Here is a 22,979-nt window from a genome sequence, read left to right as displayed (position 1 = left end):
CAACATCCTGTGCTTAAACACAAATCGTTTAAAAAACTGAACGGTGCTGTTTCACCAAAGAACCAGGTTACTCTAAAACTAATACGATGTTTACTTATTTAACAGTAGTTGAATGTTGTAGATAATGTTAAAAAGGTCCACAGATCTGACCAGAGCCTCTTAAATACTGATCACGGATCAGTACATGCCTTAAATAACATTCTGTGTGCTTATATCGTCTTTTCCCTTCTGCTCTCCTACCTCAACACAGTCTCACAGATCTGTAAAGACTGACAACAGAGGTGAAATATTCAGCATATTCAATATCTTTGAGATCAAAGTAGCAGACTGACATGCAACAGACATTGTACCAAAAAAAAAGTCAGTATTGCATAAAAAAAAATGTATTTCAAAACTGTCTTGTATTTCACACCAGACCTAGACTACTAGAATGTCTTAACTTGTAGTATGCAACCCTTCAGAGGTCAGGGTGCAGCTGTCTAAACAGTGTGTGTTTGCCTTCACTGCACATCATGTGTGATTATGGGAGAGAAACTGCCTTGCATTTACAGAGAGGTCCGACTGCCAAAACTATCATTTGTGCCTGTGGTTCTTTACTAAGTTGAAAGACATGTTTTAGAAATACCGTAATGCCATATATCTAACGACCATGTTGCAGCCAAATCTTAGTGTTTATTTGACTTTGTAAACAGTTTGGCATAGTTTCTGTAAAAGTAATCAGAATGCATTCCAAATGTGTGACCTAAAATATGCATTAATTGTCATGCTAACGGAAAAAATACATTGTGCCTTCAGCTCATGTTCTAATCCAGAATAAATTATGCTGACTGGACAAATGAGTCTGTTTCTTTTCGTAAATATATTAGGCTGAAATGTTTATTATATATGTAATGCACTTACATAAATGACGTTGGTGCCGTGTGTGTGGCATTAGTCCGGATCTGTACGTTGCAGGTGGGATAGATGGCCAGTTCATCACAGATTTAACACACTGATATTAATAAGTCATTTTGTATAAAAAAATGTCTTGCTATGATAAAGCAAGAGGTAAAATGTTCAGTTTTAACTCGGCATTATCAATTGCACAGTTTATCTCCATGTGGCTCAACTTATCCTCTTCCTAGGCTCAATTTGATATTGAAATGTTAGATCGTATAGATCTCCACGTCAACACACAACACTTACAAAGAAAATACATCATACATTAAATTCATACAACAACAATCGTATACCAATCATTTATTTTGTGTTTTGTAATTTCCCTAATGTCAAAACTTCTCTGGAAAGAGTCCCACAACATGTGTTAGTGTTAGGCTACTGTATGTATATTATTTAAGTCAAACCAAAGCATTACTTATTGATTTCAGATAGAAGAGCTCCTCCCAGAGATTACTACGGGTCAGAAGACAGATCTCTGGATGTCTGTCTGAACTGGTTGGGGTTTAGGTGTTAACAGCATCACTACAGACGATGGAAACAGGATCCATAAGATGATTAGGAAGACTGGTTCTGGAACAGGTTTTAGTCCAGACTCACTTCCTGTCACTGATGAATAGAGAACAAGAGTTATGTGAGAAATTGTCCTTTACTTTGAAGGTCATCCACTTAGTGTCTGGTTAACCGGTTAATGGCAATTTCAAATACACGTTTCTGTTCAGAATTATTAAACTACGGTAGTTTCTGTTTTTGTCTAACCTTCTCCAGTTGTTTGTCCTGCGAAATACACGGATCTTGTCTGACGCTTTTTGGAAGGCCTGCAGGATGTTCTGGAAAAATTCTTTCAATGCACGTTTAACCGCATTGTATTCCTCACGGTTATTTTGGTTTTGTTCCAGCCAGCGATCACGGGCCATTGGGTCCACATACACCTCATTATTCACCATCTGATCGGCGATAAACTTCACCCGCTGACGAATCTTCTGGATCCCGTATCTACCATTTTTGTTGACAGATGTTTCAGCCTTAAGGTATGCCACAAGTGCCTTTCGGAGCTCCCTCACATACTCTCCAAACACATCTGCATTATAATCCACATATAACTCACCTTCCCTACAGAGATAAAACACAACAAAAACAGTATAGCTTTAACAACTGAAATTAAAAGTGAAAATGTCTAATTATGTCAATTAATCCAAAAAAGAAAATGGAACTGAAGCTGTTTATGCACAAGCTGGTTCAGAATTAAGAGTAAATGCTAATAGCCTACCATGTGCGCACATGCTTCGTGGGAAAGAAGTAACGGGGTTGAGTGTGACGGGGTTGTGATTTTTTTGCTAAAAATGGCCACTGCTCTATATGTAGTGAATAACACGAGAGCACATGGAATGCATAATATTAAGAAATCATGTATGCTTTTGAAATAACAAAGATCATTTTCATAAGTAATAGAATTCTATCTTTATTTGATGTAACAGGGTTGAGTCAGTTGAGCTTGACAACCACAATATAACAATTCTAAATAAGTTATAGTTATAAAAGTAGTTGGTAACTTGCCTGTGTCTGCACACAATGTTGTTCAGAAGAATTATATAATGTTACTTCCTGTTTGGGGAGAGAATGGTGTGTTACGGGGTTGAGGGATTACTGAGGTAGGAAACTAAATAATGTGATTTTAATGAATAATCATGAATTTATTTATTGTTTAAAAAACATTACCAGCAAAAAAGCACAGATAGATATTCATGGGAATGGCAAAATGTATGGACTTTTTTCTAATTGTATTATTCATATTCCAAGTACACTTTCATAGAAGGCCATGAGGGACATGACAAAATAGGTGGTGTCAACTGAAAAAACAAGATAATTTCTAATATAAAGATAAAATGTTTGTCATTATTTTAAACTCTATTAAAAGAGACATTTCAATTGATACTAAAAGCTTTTAATAATAGATTTTGATGACCCAATAGGTAAAATACACTTACAAAGGTCAGAGGGACTCAAATCGTACCGGTTTCGTGGAATGACTCTAAGACCTTTTTATAACTAGCGCCTGTTGAACTGTTGAGCAGCTAAAGGGAAAATCAGGTCGTCCCTCAAAAATTGTGTCACCAAACTGTCAGTTCATGATAATCCTAAGAAGTATGAATGATATTATATTTAAAATACGCATGGCTTACTATAGACCTTATGTAGCCCCGCCCCTTTTCATCGCTGCGCTCATTGTCTTGTGTTTTCCGGTCTGTGTTTTCACAGCGATCTTGCGTATTTATAAATGAACGGCTCATTTTAAAATGTTCCCGGTCTACTGACTATGTTAAGACATCTGCTTTAAACATTACAATCCTCATGATAACTTTCGTTAACTTTACATCAATTAAATCCACTTCAAAAGCTAATTACTCCTGGACAGCAATGCCAGTTCAAAGACAATATTCTAAAGATGGCTGTGCCCTTGATTCTCTGGCGCATAAGGTCTATACTGTATAATGCAAACGAAAACAAATTACTGCATAATAATTGAACAATTGAACGTAATTTCTTTCACTTGATTAACTGTTAATGTGGGAAGAAGAATGGGAAAAGGAAGAGTAAGTGTAAGAGTGAGAGGTTTTGGAGAGGACTTATTAAGAATCCATCTTTATTTAGAATCTGTTCACACTCTAACCAGAGTGCGTCTCAACCAGGTCCCGATTCAGTAGTCACTGAACAGGGAGTCGGCCATTTCAACCCTAAAACAAGCTAAAGTGGAAAACGATAATCAAAAAATCATTTTATGTCACTTTTTATATTATCGGGACTTAAGTAAAACATATCCAAAATAATTTTTGAAATATTTGAAATAGTTTGATTTTATGAGTTGTATCTCCCAGGATGCGTTGCCCTATTAGGGTACGTATAGAAAAAGGCTAAAATCATCAAATGTTTCTGGGATTTATTGTTGATGCAAAAAACATGTAATATGCAAAATATGCTGCATGTATGAAATGTCTAAGTGTCCTAAAATGAAGGCACATGCATTTCTTATATTTTTTCACTGCTGAACTGTTTTGTCTTCAACCTCAGGAGTGTGGCAAACTCTAGCTCTTGGGGTCCACTGTCCTTGAGGGTTTAGCTCCATCCTTTATCAATCATATAATGTAATTTATGATATAACTTATAATTCGAAGTAATCCTGAAGACTTTGGTTAGATTTTTCAGATATGTTTAATCAGGGTTGGAGCTAAACTCTGCTAGCCCTCCAGGAGCAGGTTTGGACACCCCTGTTCTATCATAAAATGTGTTGTGTGAAACTCCTCAAGAGAATATCTAGTTAAAAATGGAAAGATGTAGTCAACAAAATGTAACACTATCAGTTTTGCAAGAGAATATTACCATTTGCTAAATTTATTTACTCAAAATACATAGATTGAGAAGGAGGACTGTGTACAGGGGACGCTGAGGCCAGGAGGGCCTATAAAGATCTTCTCTAAGGGCCCCGGCCCTGGAACGAGATTTCTACTGGGCCACAACCCACCCCTCTAGCCTGGTTAAAACCAGACCCTTCTCAGTCGTAACTGAGTTAGGGTCTGGGGAAGGTTCATTCACAGCTCATTTCCAAAGGGGCGTCACCAACGGACGTCGCTCAAATGCCTCTGGGCGCAATTGCATAGACCTAAAGCCAATCAGATTGATCGTCATCTTGTAAAGCCCGCCTCAACGATTGTGATTGGTGCCTCTAATTGAAAAGATTGGAAATGAGCTTGAATGGGCTCTTCGCCAGACTAACTTGCAAGGCAAATCTAAATTTGCCGGCAGTTTGTCTGGGTTTTCCCAGGCTGCCACCCCTCACCCATGAGCCCGGAATGCACAATAATGCCATGACCAGCACATGGATCCAGTTTACCTTGAGATACCACTCATTGTCAATACATTGGATAATCCTTTTTATACCCTAATTTGGCAACTTATCTCAGGGGATACATACTTTTCAGCATTATCAACATATGACTTAATTTTCTATATCTACATCTTAAAACAATTTTCACAATTAATATTAGTGTCACGATTTGGTTTTGGTTTATGTCTCATGTCATGCTTCATGTTAGTCATGTGATCCTGCCATGTGTTCCCTTGTCTGATGTGTCATGTTGTCTTTGGTTCATTGGTTAATTCTTCACAGGTGTCCCTTTTTGAGTTCATGCCATCCCATGCTTTTGTTTTATGTTTGATCTTGTTATGTTTATAAAAAATCTGCACTTCTATGTTCTCATCTACATTTGCCTCCAGTGGATCCCTTACAATTAGCAGGTGTATTATATGATGCTGCTCACCCAGTGGATGCTTGGAATAATACGAATAAGTTCATATTTAATTTAATAATAGGAAAAGAATATCCTAATTATTATTTGATTATTCAAATCTCATGTTTAAAAATAGGAAGAAGCACTAGGGCCCTTTTTTAACGATCTAAGCGCATAGCATTGCGCCGAGTGTATGATAGGGCCCCTAGTCTTGTATTTTATCTCAAAATTATTTAAAATATAGAGTTATGAGTTGAATAAGTTAATACAGCCTCTTATTAACTGAGGTAAAGACAAAGTTGCTTGTTTTATGTTTTAATGTATATAATTGCTGCCATAATAACAACCCACTTCAAAAGTCTTTGTGTTTTTCTTTTCTTTCTCTTTTGAGCGGAATACTTTCCAGCATTTCAGTAATAAAAGTGTAGGCTAGATCTTTAAAATGCATCCCCAAAGCTCAACAGTTATTTTACGGTGCTCGGCAGTGGTCAAAATTGATCTTTTCTTGTAAACTCAGAGATATGGATTCGGAATTCAATTAAAATAACCACTCGACCTTGGTGTTTGTCTAAAAACAGTAGGTAATTCGGGGTAAAACGGGGATATTCATGCGGTGTGGTGAGAGAAAAACACAGACTTTCTGGATTCAGATGGCAATAAAATCACAGACTAGCCCCTCTAAATGATGAAAATGCCATACAACCCCATGAGAAACAATTACCATCAGAATAGGGCTTTATACTTTTTTGATCCAGATGTGGCCTGCATGAGCGTGAGAGCTGTGATATTTTTTATCATAATTATTGATATTGTTTTATCATCCAGATACAAAACTTACACACTAAGGTGTCTACAAACTGTAGCACTCATCCCACCTGCCAAACACACACACACACACACACACACACACACACACACACACACACACACACACACACACACACACACACACACACACAAACACACACACACACACACACACACACACACACACACACACACACACACACACACACACACACACACACACACACACACACACACACTGACCTGAAGTGGGCCACCATTGTGCTAATTGAATGTTGTTGAGATTGACTAAGGGGGATCATGAGGTCCTGCACCAGGTTCTCCAGTTGCTCATCGTAGCCCCCCACATCTGTCAGCAGGTCCTGCAGAACACTGCGGTGGAACCCAAGGATTCCGTTGTTGAAGACATGCTGGCCCCGGTTCGCTCGATTGTAAGAAGCAGACAGCTTGCGTCTAGAACCAATGGCGTCTAGTTTTTTCTGGGCGTCGTCTTTGAGCTGAGACTCTTTTAAGTGGTCAGCACTTGTCGGTCCTGTCAGAAAACACAGCAGTGACATGCAAATGCTCACACAGCAATTTATTAGGTACTGATTTTGTATTTGAACTTTTGGTTCTCTAGCGGTTCATAAACAGAACTGCATGTGTCATGTGGAAGAACATTGTAGCCAGAGCTACTTCTCTCTGTTTATGTCTATGACAAGTCACGCAGGTACTGGGCTACTCTGCAATGGCGCCGACCTGAACCAGTCTAAAATAGCCAGAATATAATAACTTATTATAGATATACAGTAGTGATTCAGGATAAGATGAAAACACGGTTTGGAAAATGGATTCATGATGTACTCGCTCATTATATACATTTTGTAAATTTTAAACACAAAATTTGTTTTGGACTACAGCTTTAATGTACCTGCATAGAACAAAACTAAGATTGTGAGATGGGAGAATTGGTAGGTAGTGCCTTTAGTTCAGAACACACACACACAAACACACACACACACACACACACACACACACACACACACACACACACACACACACACACACACACACACACACACACACACACACACACTCTTTATATTAGTGTTCCTCACTCTTGTGTATGTTTGTGAGATTTGTATTGGTGTATCTCACCACTATGGCAGTGGGTGGTCTCTATGATGATTCCTACAAGTCCGAAAGCTGCCAAAACCATCATGATCAGCGGAATAGGGGGCGCCATTGTCTCAATCAGATCCTGTTTTGGTCAGCAAGTTTATCTGTGTAAAAAACATAATATTTCACCAAATGGACCAAGAAATGTGTATTAATATTTTTACTTTTTGTATTTTAATTTTTAGGAGACATTTGGTCTGTTTAAAAGAGACTATTTCATCACTCGGTCTGTTCAAAGTTTAACAGTACCTAATCGACGGGAAAATGTCTTTCAACAGGAGCGATGATGACGAATTGGACAGTACAACTCATCGTTCAGAGAATGCGGCTACGTTTAATCACACAACAAAGGTGCTGCATTTCAAATTCGATCTTCTACCATGTTTCCATGGGGACGGTAAGGATAAAGACATTTTTTCCTTATGGAAAGCCCGATTAGAGCTTGCTGTTAAGGCTTGTGCTGATGCACAGACACAAAATTTGGCTGCAATTTTGCCTACGCGGTTGAGTGGAGATGCTTTAACTTACTGGCTCTCTGTCTCCTGATGTACAACAGAACTATGAACTGTGTGTTGCTGCATTAAATGACGTTTTTGGAAGGAAGCAATTTCTGCTGCATTTTCAGACTTTTGTGAATGCCAGACCCCATATGCCCAAAGAGCCTTTGGAAGTATTTGCCGCTCATAGTTCATAGTCCATTACAAGTCTGGTTTTGGAAGGATTTCCAAATTATGTCCGGCCTTGCTATGGAAAGATTTAGACTGTTCATAGCCGGTCTTGACCATGTTCTCTAAGCAAAATGTCGTGAGCATGGTGCTACTAGCCTAGAAGAAGCATTGGCTATTGCTTCTAAGTCGGAATGAGCACATGAAGTTCTCAGGCTTGCACCCCTTTCCAATCTCAGTCAAAAGACCAGCCTAACACTAAATTCATCAGCAACTTCACCCAGTGGGGAATCGCTTTCTGCAATGGTGCCCACAAAGACAGCATCATCTGGGGACATTTCATCAGAAATCATGACTGCAGTAAAGCAACTAACTGCTGATGTAAAGATTCTCAGGATGGAAGTTGGTCAATTAAAAAGACAACATGATCACAGTTTTCAACATGTTTCCTCCAGACAGAGAGGCTACTCACCTGAACATGGTAGAGATAAACATCGTTACTCTCCGGTCTCATCCCAAAGGAGATATCCATCCTCACCTGCATCATCTAGATGAGCCATACTCCTCCATCCATCGAGACGATGACAGACATTGAGGCTATAGAGATCTCCACATTATCGAGAACACCACGTCAGCCCGTCTCCACATTATTTGAGAATGCCACATCACCCTGTCTCCACATCATCGAGAATGCCACATCATTGAAAACGTCACATCAGCCCATCTCCACACCATCGAGAATGCCACATCATTGAGAACGTCACATCAGCCCGTCTCCACATCATCGTGATCGTTATTCCATCCCATCACCACATCATCAAGATCGTCACGCTAGCTTTCCTCCACATTATGGTGCTCAACATGGCAGCCCTACTACTCATCGTCATAGCCAACATGTCGGCCCGACTCTACATCATTGTGATTATGTCAGCCCGACGTCTGAGTATCGCTTACATCACACCTCTCATCATCAGGATTGTCATGTGACAGAATTGCTCTCCAACAAGTTTTTTGGTGAGAGATATGGCCCAAGATCTTCTAGTGACCATCTACCCTCATCTGGTGATCATCATGTCAGTTTCGATGATGGGGATGTTGATCTGCAGGGAAACGTCTGGTAGCAGGTTCTATGGGCCAAGTATCTGCTGAGTCTATGAGCGGGCCCAAACAAACTGAACTGGTAACTTCTGTTCTCCCACACCTTATGTTTTTGCTATCATTGAGAACATTGCTGTACAAGCATTTGAAGACACAGGCTCAGAAATATCCTTGATCAGTTAAACACTGAGAATGTTGATTCCCTCTCTCATTAAAAAGCCTATTCAAAAATCCTTTCTGCTGGCAAAATCAGTGACTGGTGACTATCTAGACACTCTTGGTATGTTGCCTATTTCTATTAGGGTGGGTGAGGAAGTGTTCTCCCATAATGTCCAGGTGGTAAGAAATGCTACACAGACTATACAGCATATAGTCCCTCTTAGGAGTAGTGCTGTGACTTTAGAGCCCATTATGATCCCTGCCAGGTCACAGATTAATGCTTTGGCAAAAATTCAGCCCAATATTGGGAGAAAAAAAGAGTTCACATGCAATTATGTTGGAATTTTAGACCCTGAAATTCAGACAATACCATGTCTTTTTATCAGGTCCTCAGCTCCTTTCTCATGATGTCATCGAAGAGAGTTATAGTCCCTGGACTTCCCCTCTAGTCTTAGTAAAAAAGAAACATGGCAGTTACAGATTCTGCATTGATTTCAGGAAGCTTAATGCAGTCACTGTAAGAGACTCGTACCCCTTACTCCGACCATCAGACGCTCTTGACAGCTTGTCAGGTGCATGTTGGTTTAGTACAATGGATTTGTCAAGTTGGCAAGTTGAGCTAGACTCTAATGATAGGGAAAAAACAGCAGGCAGTGCTTTATATCAATTGAAGGTTATGCCGATGGGTCTTATGAATGCCCCTCCGACTTTCCAATGACTGATGAAGCTGGTGCTTCTGGGACTTGTGAAAGTTTGTCTTGTTTACCTTGATGATGTATTGGTGTTCAGTTGGACTTTCATTGAACATCTTAACATGAGGAGGTTTTCATTCGATTCCGTTCAGCAGGTCTAAAATTGAAGGGTAGTAATTGTCATTTTGCTCGCAGTGAAGTGTCTTACTTGGGTCATGTTGTATCCAGCCAGGGTCTCAAGCGAGATGAAAAAAACCTGGACAAGGTCCGGTCATGGCCTACCCCCAGGACTGTCACAGAGGTGAGAGCGTTTGTTGGTCTGTGCTCTTATTCTAGGAGGTTTGTCAGGAATTTTGCTATAATTGCTGGACCCCTTCAGGAAACATGCTCTAACCCAAAAAGGTGCTGTCTTTAAGTGGTCGAGTGATTGTGAGGATGCTTTTAGATCACTGAAACATGCCCTCACTAATCATTGTACCATTGTAGCTCACCTTATATTCACACAGCCTTTTCTACTATACACTGATGCTTCTCGTGATTGTGTAGGTTAAGTGCTTGCTCAGATGCAGGATGGGAAGGAACGAGTAATTGTGTATGCCAATCACACTCTGACTCCTTCTGAAAAGAAATGGTCAACCTATAACCGTGAGCTTTAGGCTGTGTTGTGGTCTGTCCCACATTTCAGACATTTCTTTTCAGGTGCCCCATTCAAAATTATTACCAACTACAAACCATTGTTGTATCTGAAAAAAACCACAGTTGATAATGATCCGACAGGTAGAAGAGCATGTTAAATACTTGGAATGGATGTGTATGAGTTTACCGTTCTTCACAGAGAAGGAAAGCTGAAAGCAGTATCTTTTTCCTTGTTGCGGCGTCCAGCTTGCCTGTGACAGAAACAAAAGCAGTGCAGCTTGTCAAGCTCAACAAGCTCAGCAAAAAGCTGACATTTGTCTTAGTACTGTCATGGACTGGAAAGGGAATGGTAATCTAAAGCCCCCATTAGACACTCAAACATTCCCCTGCCACACTGAGGAAACTCTGGCATGAATTCCCCAAATTATTATTCCAAAAGGGTATATTGTGTCACAGAGTAAAATCATCTCCTCATAGCCCTCCTGGTTACCAAGTAGTTTTGTCTGAGGTACTTATTCTAACAGCTCTAAGTGTTTTAATGGGGAGAAGTTAAGTGGACATTTGAGTGCTGAGCGTACCTTGTTGAGAGCCAGGAAAATGTGCTATTGGCCGTATATATCTCGTGATATCCAAAAATTCTGTGCTGAATGTTTATCTTGTCAGTCATGTGCTTCTACGACTCCTCATGACAGGGCCCTGTTACAGTCGATCAATGTGGAAAGACCATTCCAAATAATTGCTGTTGACATCACTGAGCTACCAGTTACTTCGTTTGGAAATATGTATGTTTTAGTTTTTTACCTGCTTTGTCAGTCTGTACCCCCTGAAAGACCAGCGTGCTACAAGCACAGTGCATTTTGAGGATTACATTAAACAGCACGGAGTCCCTGAGATATTCCATACAGACCAGTATGAGTCCGATTTGATTAAACATCTGTGCAGTCAACTTGGGATTGAGAAAATCTGTGCCTCTCCCCACCACGCCTAATGCGATGGTATAGTCGAAAGACTGAATCGAATATTGAAAGACCAACTGGCAACTCCGCTAATTTTTGAAACAAATTGGCCAGCTTTTTAGTAAATTATTGAGGTATTTATGTGCGGATGTCTCTTGTGGGAAGAGAGAGCATGGGAGGAGGGCGGTTGCACAGGTGGTAGAGGCTGAACTGAGACCCCAGGGACCTGAACCAGGGGAACAGAGAGTTATTGAGAGGCTGATCCTCACAGGCTGCGATGATTTTCCCCTGGAACAGTCTCAGGATGAGACATTAAAACATGCGTTTGAACAGGTCGTTATCGATGGTCAACCTCTCCAGCCTGCTTGTCAAGGAACATAAATATATAAAAACTATGAAGGTCACTGTGAAGGCCCGAGTGGTGGCCGCACAAGGGTGGTAATGTGGATGTATCATCTCACACACACATGCTTCCACATGCACATACATGTACACGAAGGACATGCATTCATTTAAGAATAATCTTTATTTAAACTTCTCTCTTTTGAAATTCACATTCATTTGTTCCAGTATAATGATAGCTCATAACCACACGAAACAAACAATATTCATTAATTCTTTATTGTTAGGTTTGCACATGTTTACATTTACAACTAGGGGTGTGCGATATGATGATATTTGATCGTGAACGATTAAAATGTCTCCACGATTAAACTTTTTCGGAAATATCGTTGTATCGTGCTACAGTGAACGTTCTATCAGATGCAGTTCTATGGCTTTTCAACTACGTAACAACAATAGATGCGAGGCGCGTTAGATGTCGGAGTGTTGACAGGATCATAAACTTGCTCGTGAGATTTAGCAACGCAGGGACGATGGATAAACACAGGAGTTGATCCCTCTGTGATGCCTAATTCGCCAGGGGACTAATATTATCACAGGACCTCGGTGTTCGCGAAATGGTAGGTCATTTGCGGGGGAATTTTTACTTTACAAAGTACAGATGGCCGATTCGCACGGGATTAAGATCACAGACAACCTCCACAATTATTAAAAATGACTAGAGGGGGAGGAAAGTTGATGTCTTTATTAATTCAATTGTAGCCTACATTTATGGTATTTATTACATTTTGCTTTCCTCTTTCTTTCTTTAATATATACCTCTGTTTGATTCAATTTCAATTTAATAAGGTTGTATGTTGAATGTAAAGCTGAATTGTGGGCCCATCCTTTTCTTTGTTCATTTGAGCTGTTCAGTTTTAGTTTGTTTGGTTTTTGTCTGACCGATTCTCTATTTTATTTTCTGTTTGTTTATTTTATTTTTGTTGTAAGAAATGTATGAGTTTGTATAGTTGATTTTTTTTCTTGGGTTCAAATAAAGACTCATTTTCAGTAAAAAAGCTTGTGTTTCTTGTTCCTTCTCTGTCCCTTGCAGTCACGTCAGTTGCAAATATATTGGGCTACACCATCAACAAAAATGCAATATCAAAAGGACATTGTTCAAATAAATAAATAAATAATTATACAAATGGTCTACTATTTCCGGTCAGAATCCGAAGTGCAGATCGATGCACACTCTATCGGCTAATATCGCCCCCATCGCGCGTTGGACGAGGATTCGGTTAGAACTACAAACACGAGTGAAAAGTGTTTAAAAAAAAAACACTTAAGGGTAAAACACCGCGCGAGTCTGGCGGTTATGTTGAGAGGTTTGAGTGATTAATTATCAGTATCTAACCTGACGAAAATGTATTTATTCAACTTTGTCTACATTGCATCTGCAGCAGCATAGTGAACTTTAGTAAAGAAGATACGTTTAGCCATTTCCTTTTAAATGCATCATTATATTCAAATTGCAAACACATGAGGAGTCTCCGCATGAAAGACCCACGTTGCGATGTAGTCGCATATGAACGTGCGACTACATTTCTCTCCGAAACGGTAGGAAATCAAATTAGATTGAATGGAGAATTTTAACTGTCACAAAATGATTGACAGGGCAGTTTACGATGACAGGATGCACGCAACAGATCTGTCCGTTTAAAATGACGTGATAGTATGCCCAAAGCTTGCCTACTCTTCTGCTACACACTCAAAAGTATGTACTTTTTCATCACAAAAAGAGTACATACTTTTAGGTCGTAGTATAGGCGAATTGGGACTGGGCCATAGTTATCTATAGGGGGCAGCTGATTGGTTAATGCTGTATAGCTAATGAGCTCACTGCTCAACCTTCAAATACTTGGGTAGCATTTGCCTTAGCATTGCAGTGTGTTTTCAGAATTAAATTAATTCATAACAGCAATGATAAAACTTGCTATGCTAGCTTGAAACAATAGCTTTGACACATATAGCTATGGATTTTAGAAGCTAGGAAAATACTGATAAAAATTATATGAATTTACAATGCTTCAGGCAAACAGTTTAGACGGTGAAACAAAATCTGATCATAAAAATTTTTTTTATTTAACTTGAAATTTATTTTTTACAGAAGAGGGGATAACTGAGCATGTGTAATATGATATCATCTCAAACTCGGTGATTATCCAGGGGGGCCGTTAATTTAAATATATTATAATTCATTAATTTAATTAATAATACATTATATAAATGAAAAATTAACAAAACATTACCACTCTTGTATGTAGTCTGTGATTGTTTCGGAGCAGCCCAAGCCGTTTCTCATTGCACTGTGTGAAATACAGACTGAACGTCTGCTCAAAACACCTAAACGCTTCATGAAGAATATAGTGGAAAATAAAGTTTTCATGGATGACGATTGTAGGCTAATTAAGTTAAAGACGATTACAGTGACATACAGGAGTCGTACATTAGGCATGCGCAAGTCCATTATTATTGATGCGTTAAGAGTGTGCGCTCTTGGCTCACTGATCTCTACAACATTGCATTTTGGCATGAACACAGTTCAATATTTTCACATAATTGTCAAAATATATGTACTTTGAGTGTTCTATAAAGGATTCTCGCCAAAAAACGTGTTTTGGAGAAGTTTGTGAGGATCAGTGGTGTTTATGTACACATGGTCTTTAGATGCTCCAAACATAAACACAATTGCTTGTTCTGACAGAGGAACTGTCCACTGATGACATCGACCCACATTAAGATCACTGAGTTTGCACACATTCAGAATTTGTATTTTGGTGTGTTCAATAATTCTGAATGGATCCGTATAGCTATATGTATGTGCAGTTGATTGGGATCTCCCTGTGGTCTTGTTTGGAATGGCAGGTTGACATGCTTATTTGTTCAAGTTACTGTATAACTGAGCAGAGTTAGTAAAGTAAGTAAAGAATGACTGCAGGGACATTTTTGCAAAGTATGTTTGCAAAAAAGGTTTAATTCTATCTTGAATTTAAAAAATAATAACATGGAGTTAAAGTAATTAGTAACTAGAATACAAATGTTATTGTGAATAAAAAAGGTTGTGAGTTTGGCTTGCGGTATTGATTCGGAGAGAAGGGGGGCCTTGGAGAAAATAAGTCATTTTGCAAACGTCTCCACTGCCCTTCACTGAAGGAACATAAACAGACTATTGTGTCCAAATGTAATATCTAAAATTCTTGTTTGTCGAACTTCCATAATCTTTATCACAATTGCAATATATTCGTGGATATCTGCACTCTTGAGTGAAGTTGCTTAATCAGGAATTGATTTTAATTTTGATGGCATTTTCGCCACACACCCCCATTAATTTCAGACCCGGATGTGAGTCAATCAAGATCCAAGAGGAATTAAATAATAGATTATAATCCTGTTTCGAGAAAGAAAATGACGTAAAATTAAAACTTTTTTAAGAATAAAGGTTTGTAGCACGCAACAATTAAAGGGGTGGTTGATTGCGATTTCACTTTTTTCATTTTAAATAGTCGGTAATGTTGCTGTTGGTGCATGAACAGTATCTGCAAAGTTGCTGCGCTGAAAGTTCAACGTAAGCAGAGATATCGTCTTTTAAAAATCAGGAAGTTTAATGCCTACAAAAACGACTCAATGGGACTACAACGAGATACTCCCGGGTTTTATACTTAACTAACCCATAATCAACCCTCCCTCCGGAATATGCAAAAAAGGGGGCGTGGCCATATTTCTGCCGCTTTGTCGAAGAGGAAGAGTTATAGTGGAGAGCAGTAGCCATGCCGTCGAAAGTGTGTTATTTTCACCCAGCTGTCAGGTCTTCTGTGTTCGGGCTTCCTATGGACGCTGTAGTTCGTCTACAATGACTACAATTTATGTTTGATTATGTTCCTGAAAATTACAATCGTAATTTAGCTCTCTGTGCTGCGCATTTTACGGAAGACAGCTTCCAGAATCTCCACAAATTCAATGTCGGATTCAACAAGAATCGTTACAAAAGCATGAAGCAGTTCCAACTTTAAAACCAGAGGCAGCAGTTGTTGGGCCACAACCTGTAAGTAAGACTTAATAATTTTAAATGTATTTATTTGCATGTATAATTTCAGACGTAATGTTTTAGTTTTATCAAGGACGTAAACAAATGCCAGCGCTGGCTTTAGTAGCCACTTAGTTATGCTATTTCGTGTGTCTATGACAAACGCGTACAAATATTTTGGACCTGAATTTGTAATTATGTACTCATTTTGTAAATGTATTTTCCATGTATACTTTATGACGTAATTTTTAGATTTGATCAAGAACGTAAACCCATGCCAACGCTGTTTGTTTATAGTAGCCAGTTAGTTCGATGCTATTTTGTGTGTGTAAGACAAACGTGTACACCTAAAGAAAACGACACACTGAGTAAACTAAGTTTTGTGAATAGATAAACGGTTGTTCATTATATCGATAAAACAATAACTTTAAAAAACGGTATTACTCTGTCATTTATTCAGAAATGTTTAATCAGGAGAAAACCGTATCTCAAAAGCTATGAGCAGGAGTAGCATTTTCAAGTAACAGCGTATCGAAATTCTTATGTAATAGTAGAATAGAAAAGAATAGAATAGAATAATAATAATAAAATGTACCATTCAGAAACGTTTTGTAAAAGCCGTGGGGAGGTTCTGCTTGACTCTCTTCATTGCCTCTTTCTGGGTCTGATTCTGGCTCAAACTGATACGGCAGTAGGCTATTCACACTATTTACATTTGACCGGCGCACATGCAGCTTTCGCCGTAAAGGTAATGGGCGTGAAGTTTCTGGACTACGTGCTGTCAGGATTCCACCAGCTCCATTCACTCCTCCCACTCATTCACTCACTCCTCCCTCTCGTTCACTATCCCCTGAGTACTGATCACCATCACCTGGTCTCGTCTACACATGACCCACAGACTCTCCAGCTATACTTACCCGCTTCTTACCTGCCTTCCGTTGGACATCATACAAGCCTTGCCTTCAGCCATCATCATCTGTCTACTGCCTTTCATCTGCATCCGTTCCTGGGACCCATCGCCTGCATCTGCAAAAGAGACACTTGTTAATTCCTTAGCTAAGTTACCATACAAAGTATCATCTGTCTTAATACTCACCATATCCCTGTCTGCTTCTGCAAAACCTGTGAAATAAATCTATTCACTTACCACCAGTCTGACTCCTATTCCATCCGTGACAGAAGACGAGACCTAACATGCAGGATTCAGCGGAGCCCGTGGAGAATCCATCTCGCGATCCGTTTGTTGAACTCGTCCAGGCAGTTCGCCAAACACTCCTTCTCCAGTAGTGAAATCTCTATCGAACTTTGTGCAGCATTTCAAGGAAGTGTTTGGTCAGACAGCATCCGATCTCTCCGTGCATGATCAGCTGTTCAATCTCCGTCAAGGAGTGTCCTCAGTAATCAGTTATGCACTCCAGTTTCGTACATTGGCGGCATCGAGCGGCTGGAATGAAACCGCTCTGATAAGAGCTTTCCATCATGGTCTCAACCCCGACATCCCCCAGCTGATCGTGGTGTTTGAAAATTCCATTGGACTAGAAAGTCTCATTCAGAGAACCGTTCAGGTGTCTCAACATTTGTCTGCCTGCAATAACCCTGCTTCCGCTGTATGTCCTCCGCACCCGGCTCCATCATGCGCTCCTCCAGCACCCGAGCCTATGCCAGTTGACTCCACTCATGTATGTGTCTCAGCACAAGCCCTCCTCGACTCTGGTTCCGTGGGGAACTTCATATCCACGCAACTCCTCCAGAAACTGAATATCCGTAAACAACGAAACCTCCAAGATCTTCGGGTTCAGACCATTCAAGGTAAACCGCTGGGTCGAGGTCGAATTCGCTATGTCACCCCCACACTGAAGCTCTGCGTTGGCTGCCTTCATACGGAGGAGATCTCCTTCATGGTGCTGGAGGAGTCCACTGCTGAGCTCATCCTGGGACGCCCTTGGAAGGCCCAACACCAACCCACCATTGACTGGACGTCCGGGGAGATCCTTCGTTGGGGTGAGAACTGCTTCCCTTCCTGCATATCGACGGTTAAAAGATTTCATCTGAGTTCTTCATCTTCAGAGGGAAGCCCCGAGTTTCCCGTTTGTTCCACGTCTATTGAGAGTCCAGAGACCCAACACTTCATGACTGACCTGCCCCGATCCGACAACCACACATGTGTTTTCGTAGTTGTGGATCGCTTTTCTAAAGCCTGCAAGCTAAATCCTCTGCCAGGACTTCCTACTGCATTCGAAGCCGCTGAGGCCCTCTTCAATCACGTATTTCGGAACTTCGGAATTCCCGAAGACATCGTCTCGGACAGAGGTCCGCAGTTCATTTCTAGAGTGTGGCAAGCATTCTTCAAACTCCTTGGGGTTACGGTTAGCTTGTCTTCTGGATACCACCCTCAGACTAACGGCCAGACTGAGCGGAAGATCCAGGAGATCGGACGTTACCTGAGGACCTACTGCCACCAGTACCAGGACAGCTGGAGCCAGTTCCTTCCCTGGGCGGAATACGCCCAGAACTCCCTTCGGCAGTCAACCACTGGGCTCAGCCCCTTTCAGTGTGTCCTGGGCTATCAACCTCCTCTCTTCTCAGTAACCGGTACTGGTGGCCGTTCATCGCTCAGGATGTGTCTAGGTACGTCAAGGGTTGCTCAGTCTGCGCCGTTACCAACACCCCCAGAAAACTCCCGGAGGGCAAGCTTGTTGTCCTGGTTTATCAACCTCCTCTCTTCCTTTGGTCGGGTGAGCCCTCCCAGGTTCCAGCTGTCGATTACTGGTTCCATCAGAGCGTGAGGGTATGGGACTCGGCTCACGTTCATCTCCAGCAGGCAGTGCAGAGGCATAAGGACCAAACTGATCGTCGGCGCTTGGAAACTCCTCAGTATCAGCCAGGACAGAAGGTGTGCCTATCGACTCGGGACATTCGCCTCCGCCTGCCTTGCCGTAAGCTGAGTCCTCGATACCACTGTCCATTCACCATACAGAGCCAGCCGAACGATGCCACATACAGACTCAACCTTCCTCCACAGTACCGGATATCACCTTCTTTTCATGTTTCCCTATTAAAACCCTTCACTGATCCTGTCACTCCTCCCTCCACAGAAGCCGTTCCAGTGGACGTACTTCCTCCTCCGCTTCCCATCGTAGAAGAGCCCATCTACCAGGTCCGTACCATCATGGACTCGCGGCGTCGAGGTCCCAGGCTGGAGTATCTGGTGGACCGGGAGGACTACGGCCCGGAGGAACGGTCGTGGGTTCCTCGTGAGGACATCCTGGATCCAGCCTTACTCACTCAGTTTCATTCTGATCATCCTGACCGTCCAGCTCCCAGGCCCCGGGGTAGACTTTGTCGCCGCCCTCATCCCTCTTCTCAGTCGTCGAGAGCCGCCTCGGAGGAGGGTGGTACTGTCAGGATTCCACCAGCTCCATTCACTCCTCCCACTCATTCACTCACTCCTCCCTCGCGTTCAATATCCCCTGAGTACTGATCACCATCACCTGCACTTCATCATTACACCTCCCTTTATATTCAACTCCCTTTTACACACTCATCGTCTGGTCTCGTCTACACATGACCCACAGACTCTCCTGCTATACTTACCCGCTTCTTACCTGCCTCCCGTTGGACATCATACAAGCCTTGCCTTCAGCCATCATCATCTGTCTACTGCCTTTCATCTGCATCCGTTCCTGGGACCCTTCGCCTGCATCTGCAAAAGAGACACTTGTTAATTCCTCAGCTAAGTCACCATACAAAGTATCATGTGTCTTAATACTCACCATATCTCTGTCTGCTTCTGCAAAACCTGTGAAATAAACCTATTCACTTACCAGCAGTCTGACTCCTGTTCCATCCGTGACACGTGCACTACGCAGTTTAGCCAATTACAACACACCGCCCCAACTAACCAACTGAGCCCATTGCCTGTTTCTGAGGGAGTGGTTTCATAGAATCAGGAAGTCAACCGGTCGTTCAAATGACAGAGGAGAAAGCGGCTTACAATAAAGGTGAAATTTATGAAAAATAAGGCTTTTTTTAAAAATAGCACACACTTAGACATGTTATATTGCACCCCGTAAACACAATCATGCAAAGAAAAAAAGCAGTAAACCACCCCTTTAACAGTAAATTTCATTACTGAGGGTTAAAAATCACTCCCTTCTTTATAAAAAAATCACATTGTATTAATAAACACAGTAAAGCTGGTAGTTACCTCTTCTCAGCTACAGTGTCGTATCATCTGACAGCAAGTTTAGGATTCTACGGTGAAAAGTAAAGAGAGGAGGAGCACAGTGAGGGGGCGAGTAAAAAGTGCTCCGGTAAAATGGGTTTAGCGACGCCCCCGACTGCATGACACATTTATTTTTCATGTTTTCTGTAGTTTTAATTTACACAAGTTTTAATCCAGAAAGGGAAAAGTGCAATGCACAGTGAATATACTGTAATACTGCGGTAAAAACAAACAGCTAAAGACCAGTATTAGATGATTGGCTTCTATCTGCTTTTAAAGAGGTTTTGAAACTAAAATCATCTGACAGAAAAGCTAGAACCAGCAGCTCTGTCAGGCTGGAAACCAGCTACTTCCAGATTAAACCAGCTAAGTCCAACCACCAAATAAACAAGAGGTCAAACTCCCTCTAGGTGAATATAAGCAAATACAGAATGTAAAACTCAATGTACCCCCCTCTATGACCCTCGGCATATTACATAACACAATTGCATGAGACAAACAATCCATTTTATTCTGCTTCTTTTGTCATAATACTAAAAATGTTCTGCCAGATCTGTATTTAACAGTCCATCCTTAACAAATAAACTGTCTCCAATTGAAATACTAATGAGCAGGGCTTCCCCGACCTCGACCCGGGCATTCTCTCTTTCTAGAGGAAACCCGGAAGTCATCCTGGCCGATTATGTTGCTGAATAAACTAAATTATATTTATGGTGATGTTTCACTAACCCTGCCTGTTTCCACAGATAAGCCAACCCATAAATTCGTGCCTAACCCGCAGGTCCTGATCCGAAGTTTGAAATCAATGAAGGTGGGCGAGCCCAAATACCTCTAGGTCACCAGAACCAGCGTTCTGACTGACCACCAGCCTCAGTGGATACATGCAAAGCAGACACTTTATATTTTTCACTTTTGTTTTTTAACATGTCAATGTATTTAAAGTTTTAATAATACAGGTGTGTTGTAAATGTCATTTTTTTATATTCTTTTGACTGAATGTGACAGTTGCAATGTCTGGTACCACTGGGATTGCATGAGCAGACCAAATTTTGAAGAAACTTACTTTTGTCTGGGATCCCAAGACCCTGCGTTAATGTGTGTGTTTAAGTATTTTTTGCTAAATATATGTAATATAGGCTATATCATGACTTCACACTTGTGAATAAAACTTCAACACAGAATTAGTTGCTCCTTTTTATACGAAATTAACTCATGGGGCTCATTTTTTTTTTATATACAATTTAATTGTTATGGTAAGCTAGTTGAACATAACTAAAATTCGTTCCTTTCACAACTTGACTAGTTTAATTGTTGTATCACCACTGTGTTAAATCGCGTCCAACCACACAGTGCCTCGGGAAAAGGAAGGAGAGGATAAAAGGAAACAAAATCACATTGTAGAAATGTTTTTGTTTCCAACAATATGGTCCATTTTGTCAACGAAATCCATCGTTTGGGGGAGATTCGGAATGTTTCCTGTGAAAAAAAATACTTCACTTGAGGATTTAATAAAGATTCTTTGAAATCACTTAACTGAGCAAACAATTAAGAAAGACAACAATCACAACAGTGTGTTTGTGTAATTAAATCCCCATACCAGGGATTTAACTGAGAAGACGCCAGTTATGCGTCTTCTCCATATACACATAATGTGACATCGCTTCATTGCTCTCTTTATTCTATTCACAAATGCAATATACGCTCATGAGTAATTTATGGCATTGACATTTAAAGTAGGGTAAATGTGCAAATTACTGTGGTTGATCATTTTACCCACTTGTAATTCAATTTTAACATTTTAATTGTTGTGGTTGTACATTGTGAAAAACATCTCACCATGTTTCTAACCATTATGGAACATTATGTGTTTTTTGCGGAAAAAGATTTTTTTATATTCATTAATTCATGCATGCCACAAACAAACATTTCTGTTCAATATAATATCTTGTTGAGGTTATGCAGGCTCCCAACTGAGCAAGCAATAGGGAATGGCACAAAATAATCACAAACGAAACTTTATTATTGCACCACAGATACATTTTTACAAGCTCTCAAACAAAACAATTTTAAAAGTCCATCCTAGGAAAATAGAAGTATATAATTGAAACCAAAGAAACAAACCTGATGGCTGTTGGATTACTTACTAGGAAAGTATCCGATAGGCCACTGGCAAATCAACGGCTGTAATCATTAAATCATATCACACGACACAATATACAAACTACTGAGCATTCATTAACAGATATTTTGTTCAACACTGAAGTGCCTTGAAACTGTCAGAAACAGAGTCGTAGATCCAATTGCAAGTAAGCAGTTTATTTCGACGGGCAGCACAGGAAACAAAAATCAATACGCCACAATTTGCAGGCGGGCGACCTGAAATACACAATCCAAGTAGTGTAGGCAGTGACAGGAATAAACACAGCGTGGATCTCAGACCGATGGCTGGTTGAAGAGAACTCAAGGCGATTTCCGTACTGCTTGGAAGCACAGACTTGAAGGAGGAAATAACTCTGCTAGGAAAATTCTGACACAGGAACTAGGTGAGAGAACAAACAAGAGTGACGAACCAACACAAGGCAATACACTCCAACTAGATATAGGCAGCTTAACAAGCAGTAGACTAGCTGCAGCTGGAAACTGATTAGAGTGATCAGCTGGTTCCTAAGCAACAAACAAGCACCACACACACAGACCCCACACCCGACAGATAGGCAAAATGAACACACGGATCCATGAACCGTGACAGTACCCCCTACCCTAAGAGTGTCTCCTGGCACTCCCAGGGGAACCTACCTGGCGATTGTAATCATTGATAAGGGAGTGATCCAGTATGTCCCTAGCAGGAACCCAACTTCTCTCCTCCGGACCGTAACCCTCCCAGTCCACCAGGTACTGAAATCCGCATCCCATCCTTCTCGAGTCCAGAATGCAATTGACCAAATAAGTGGGG

General features: G+C 40.8%; 1 protein-coding gene and 1 long non-coding RNA gene across 2 annotated transcripts; both read right to left on the bottom strand.

Annotated features, from left to right (window-relative positions):
- Positions 1 to 1,532: 1,532 nt before the first annotated feature.
- LOC143750751 (uncharacterized) lies at positions 1,533 to 6,586 on the bottom strand. Its single transcript, XM_077243920.1, has 3 exons — positions 6,273 to 6,586; positions 1,696 to 2,049; positions 1,533 to 1,545 (listed from the first exon to the last, which is right to left on the bottom strand). Exons 1-3 carry the CDS (start codon positions 6,584 to 6,586, stop codon positions 1,533 to 1,535), a joined length of 681 nt encoding a protein of 226 aa, XP_077100035.1.
- Positions 6,587 to 7,192: 606 nt separating this feature from the next.
- LOC143749609 (uncharacterized) lies at positions 7,193 to 20,104 on the bottom strand. Its single transcript, XR_013207050.1, has 3 exons — positions 20,009 to 20,104; positions 15,114 to 15,165; positions 7,193 to 7,291 (listed from the first exon to the last, which is right to left on the bottom strand). It is a non-coding gene; the product is annotated as an uncharacterized LOC143749609 (long non-coding RNA).
- Between the last annotated feature and the right edge of the window lie 2,875 nt (positions 20,105 to 22,979).

The sequence above is a fragment of the Siphateles boraxobius genome, unplaced genomic scaffold, assembly GCF_051911475.1.
Source record: "Siphateles boraxobius isolate OS27281-9 unplaced genomic scaffold, OSU_SipBor_1 25, whole genome shotgun sequence".
Classification (NCBI taxonomy): domain Eukaryota; kingdom Metazoa; phylum Chordata; class Actinopteri; order Cypriniformes; family Leuciscidae; genus Siphateles; species Siphateles boraxobius.
This window is presented reverse-complemented; position numbering and strand designations above follow the sequence as displayed.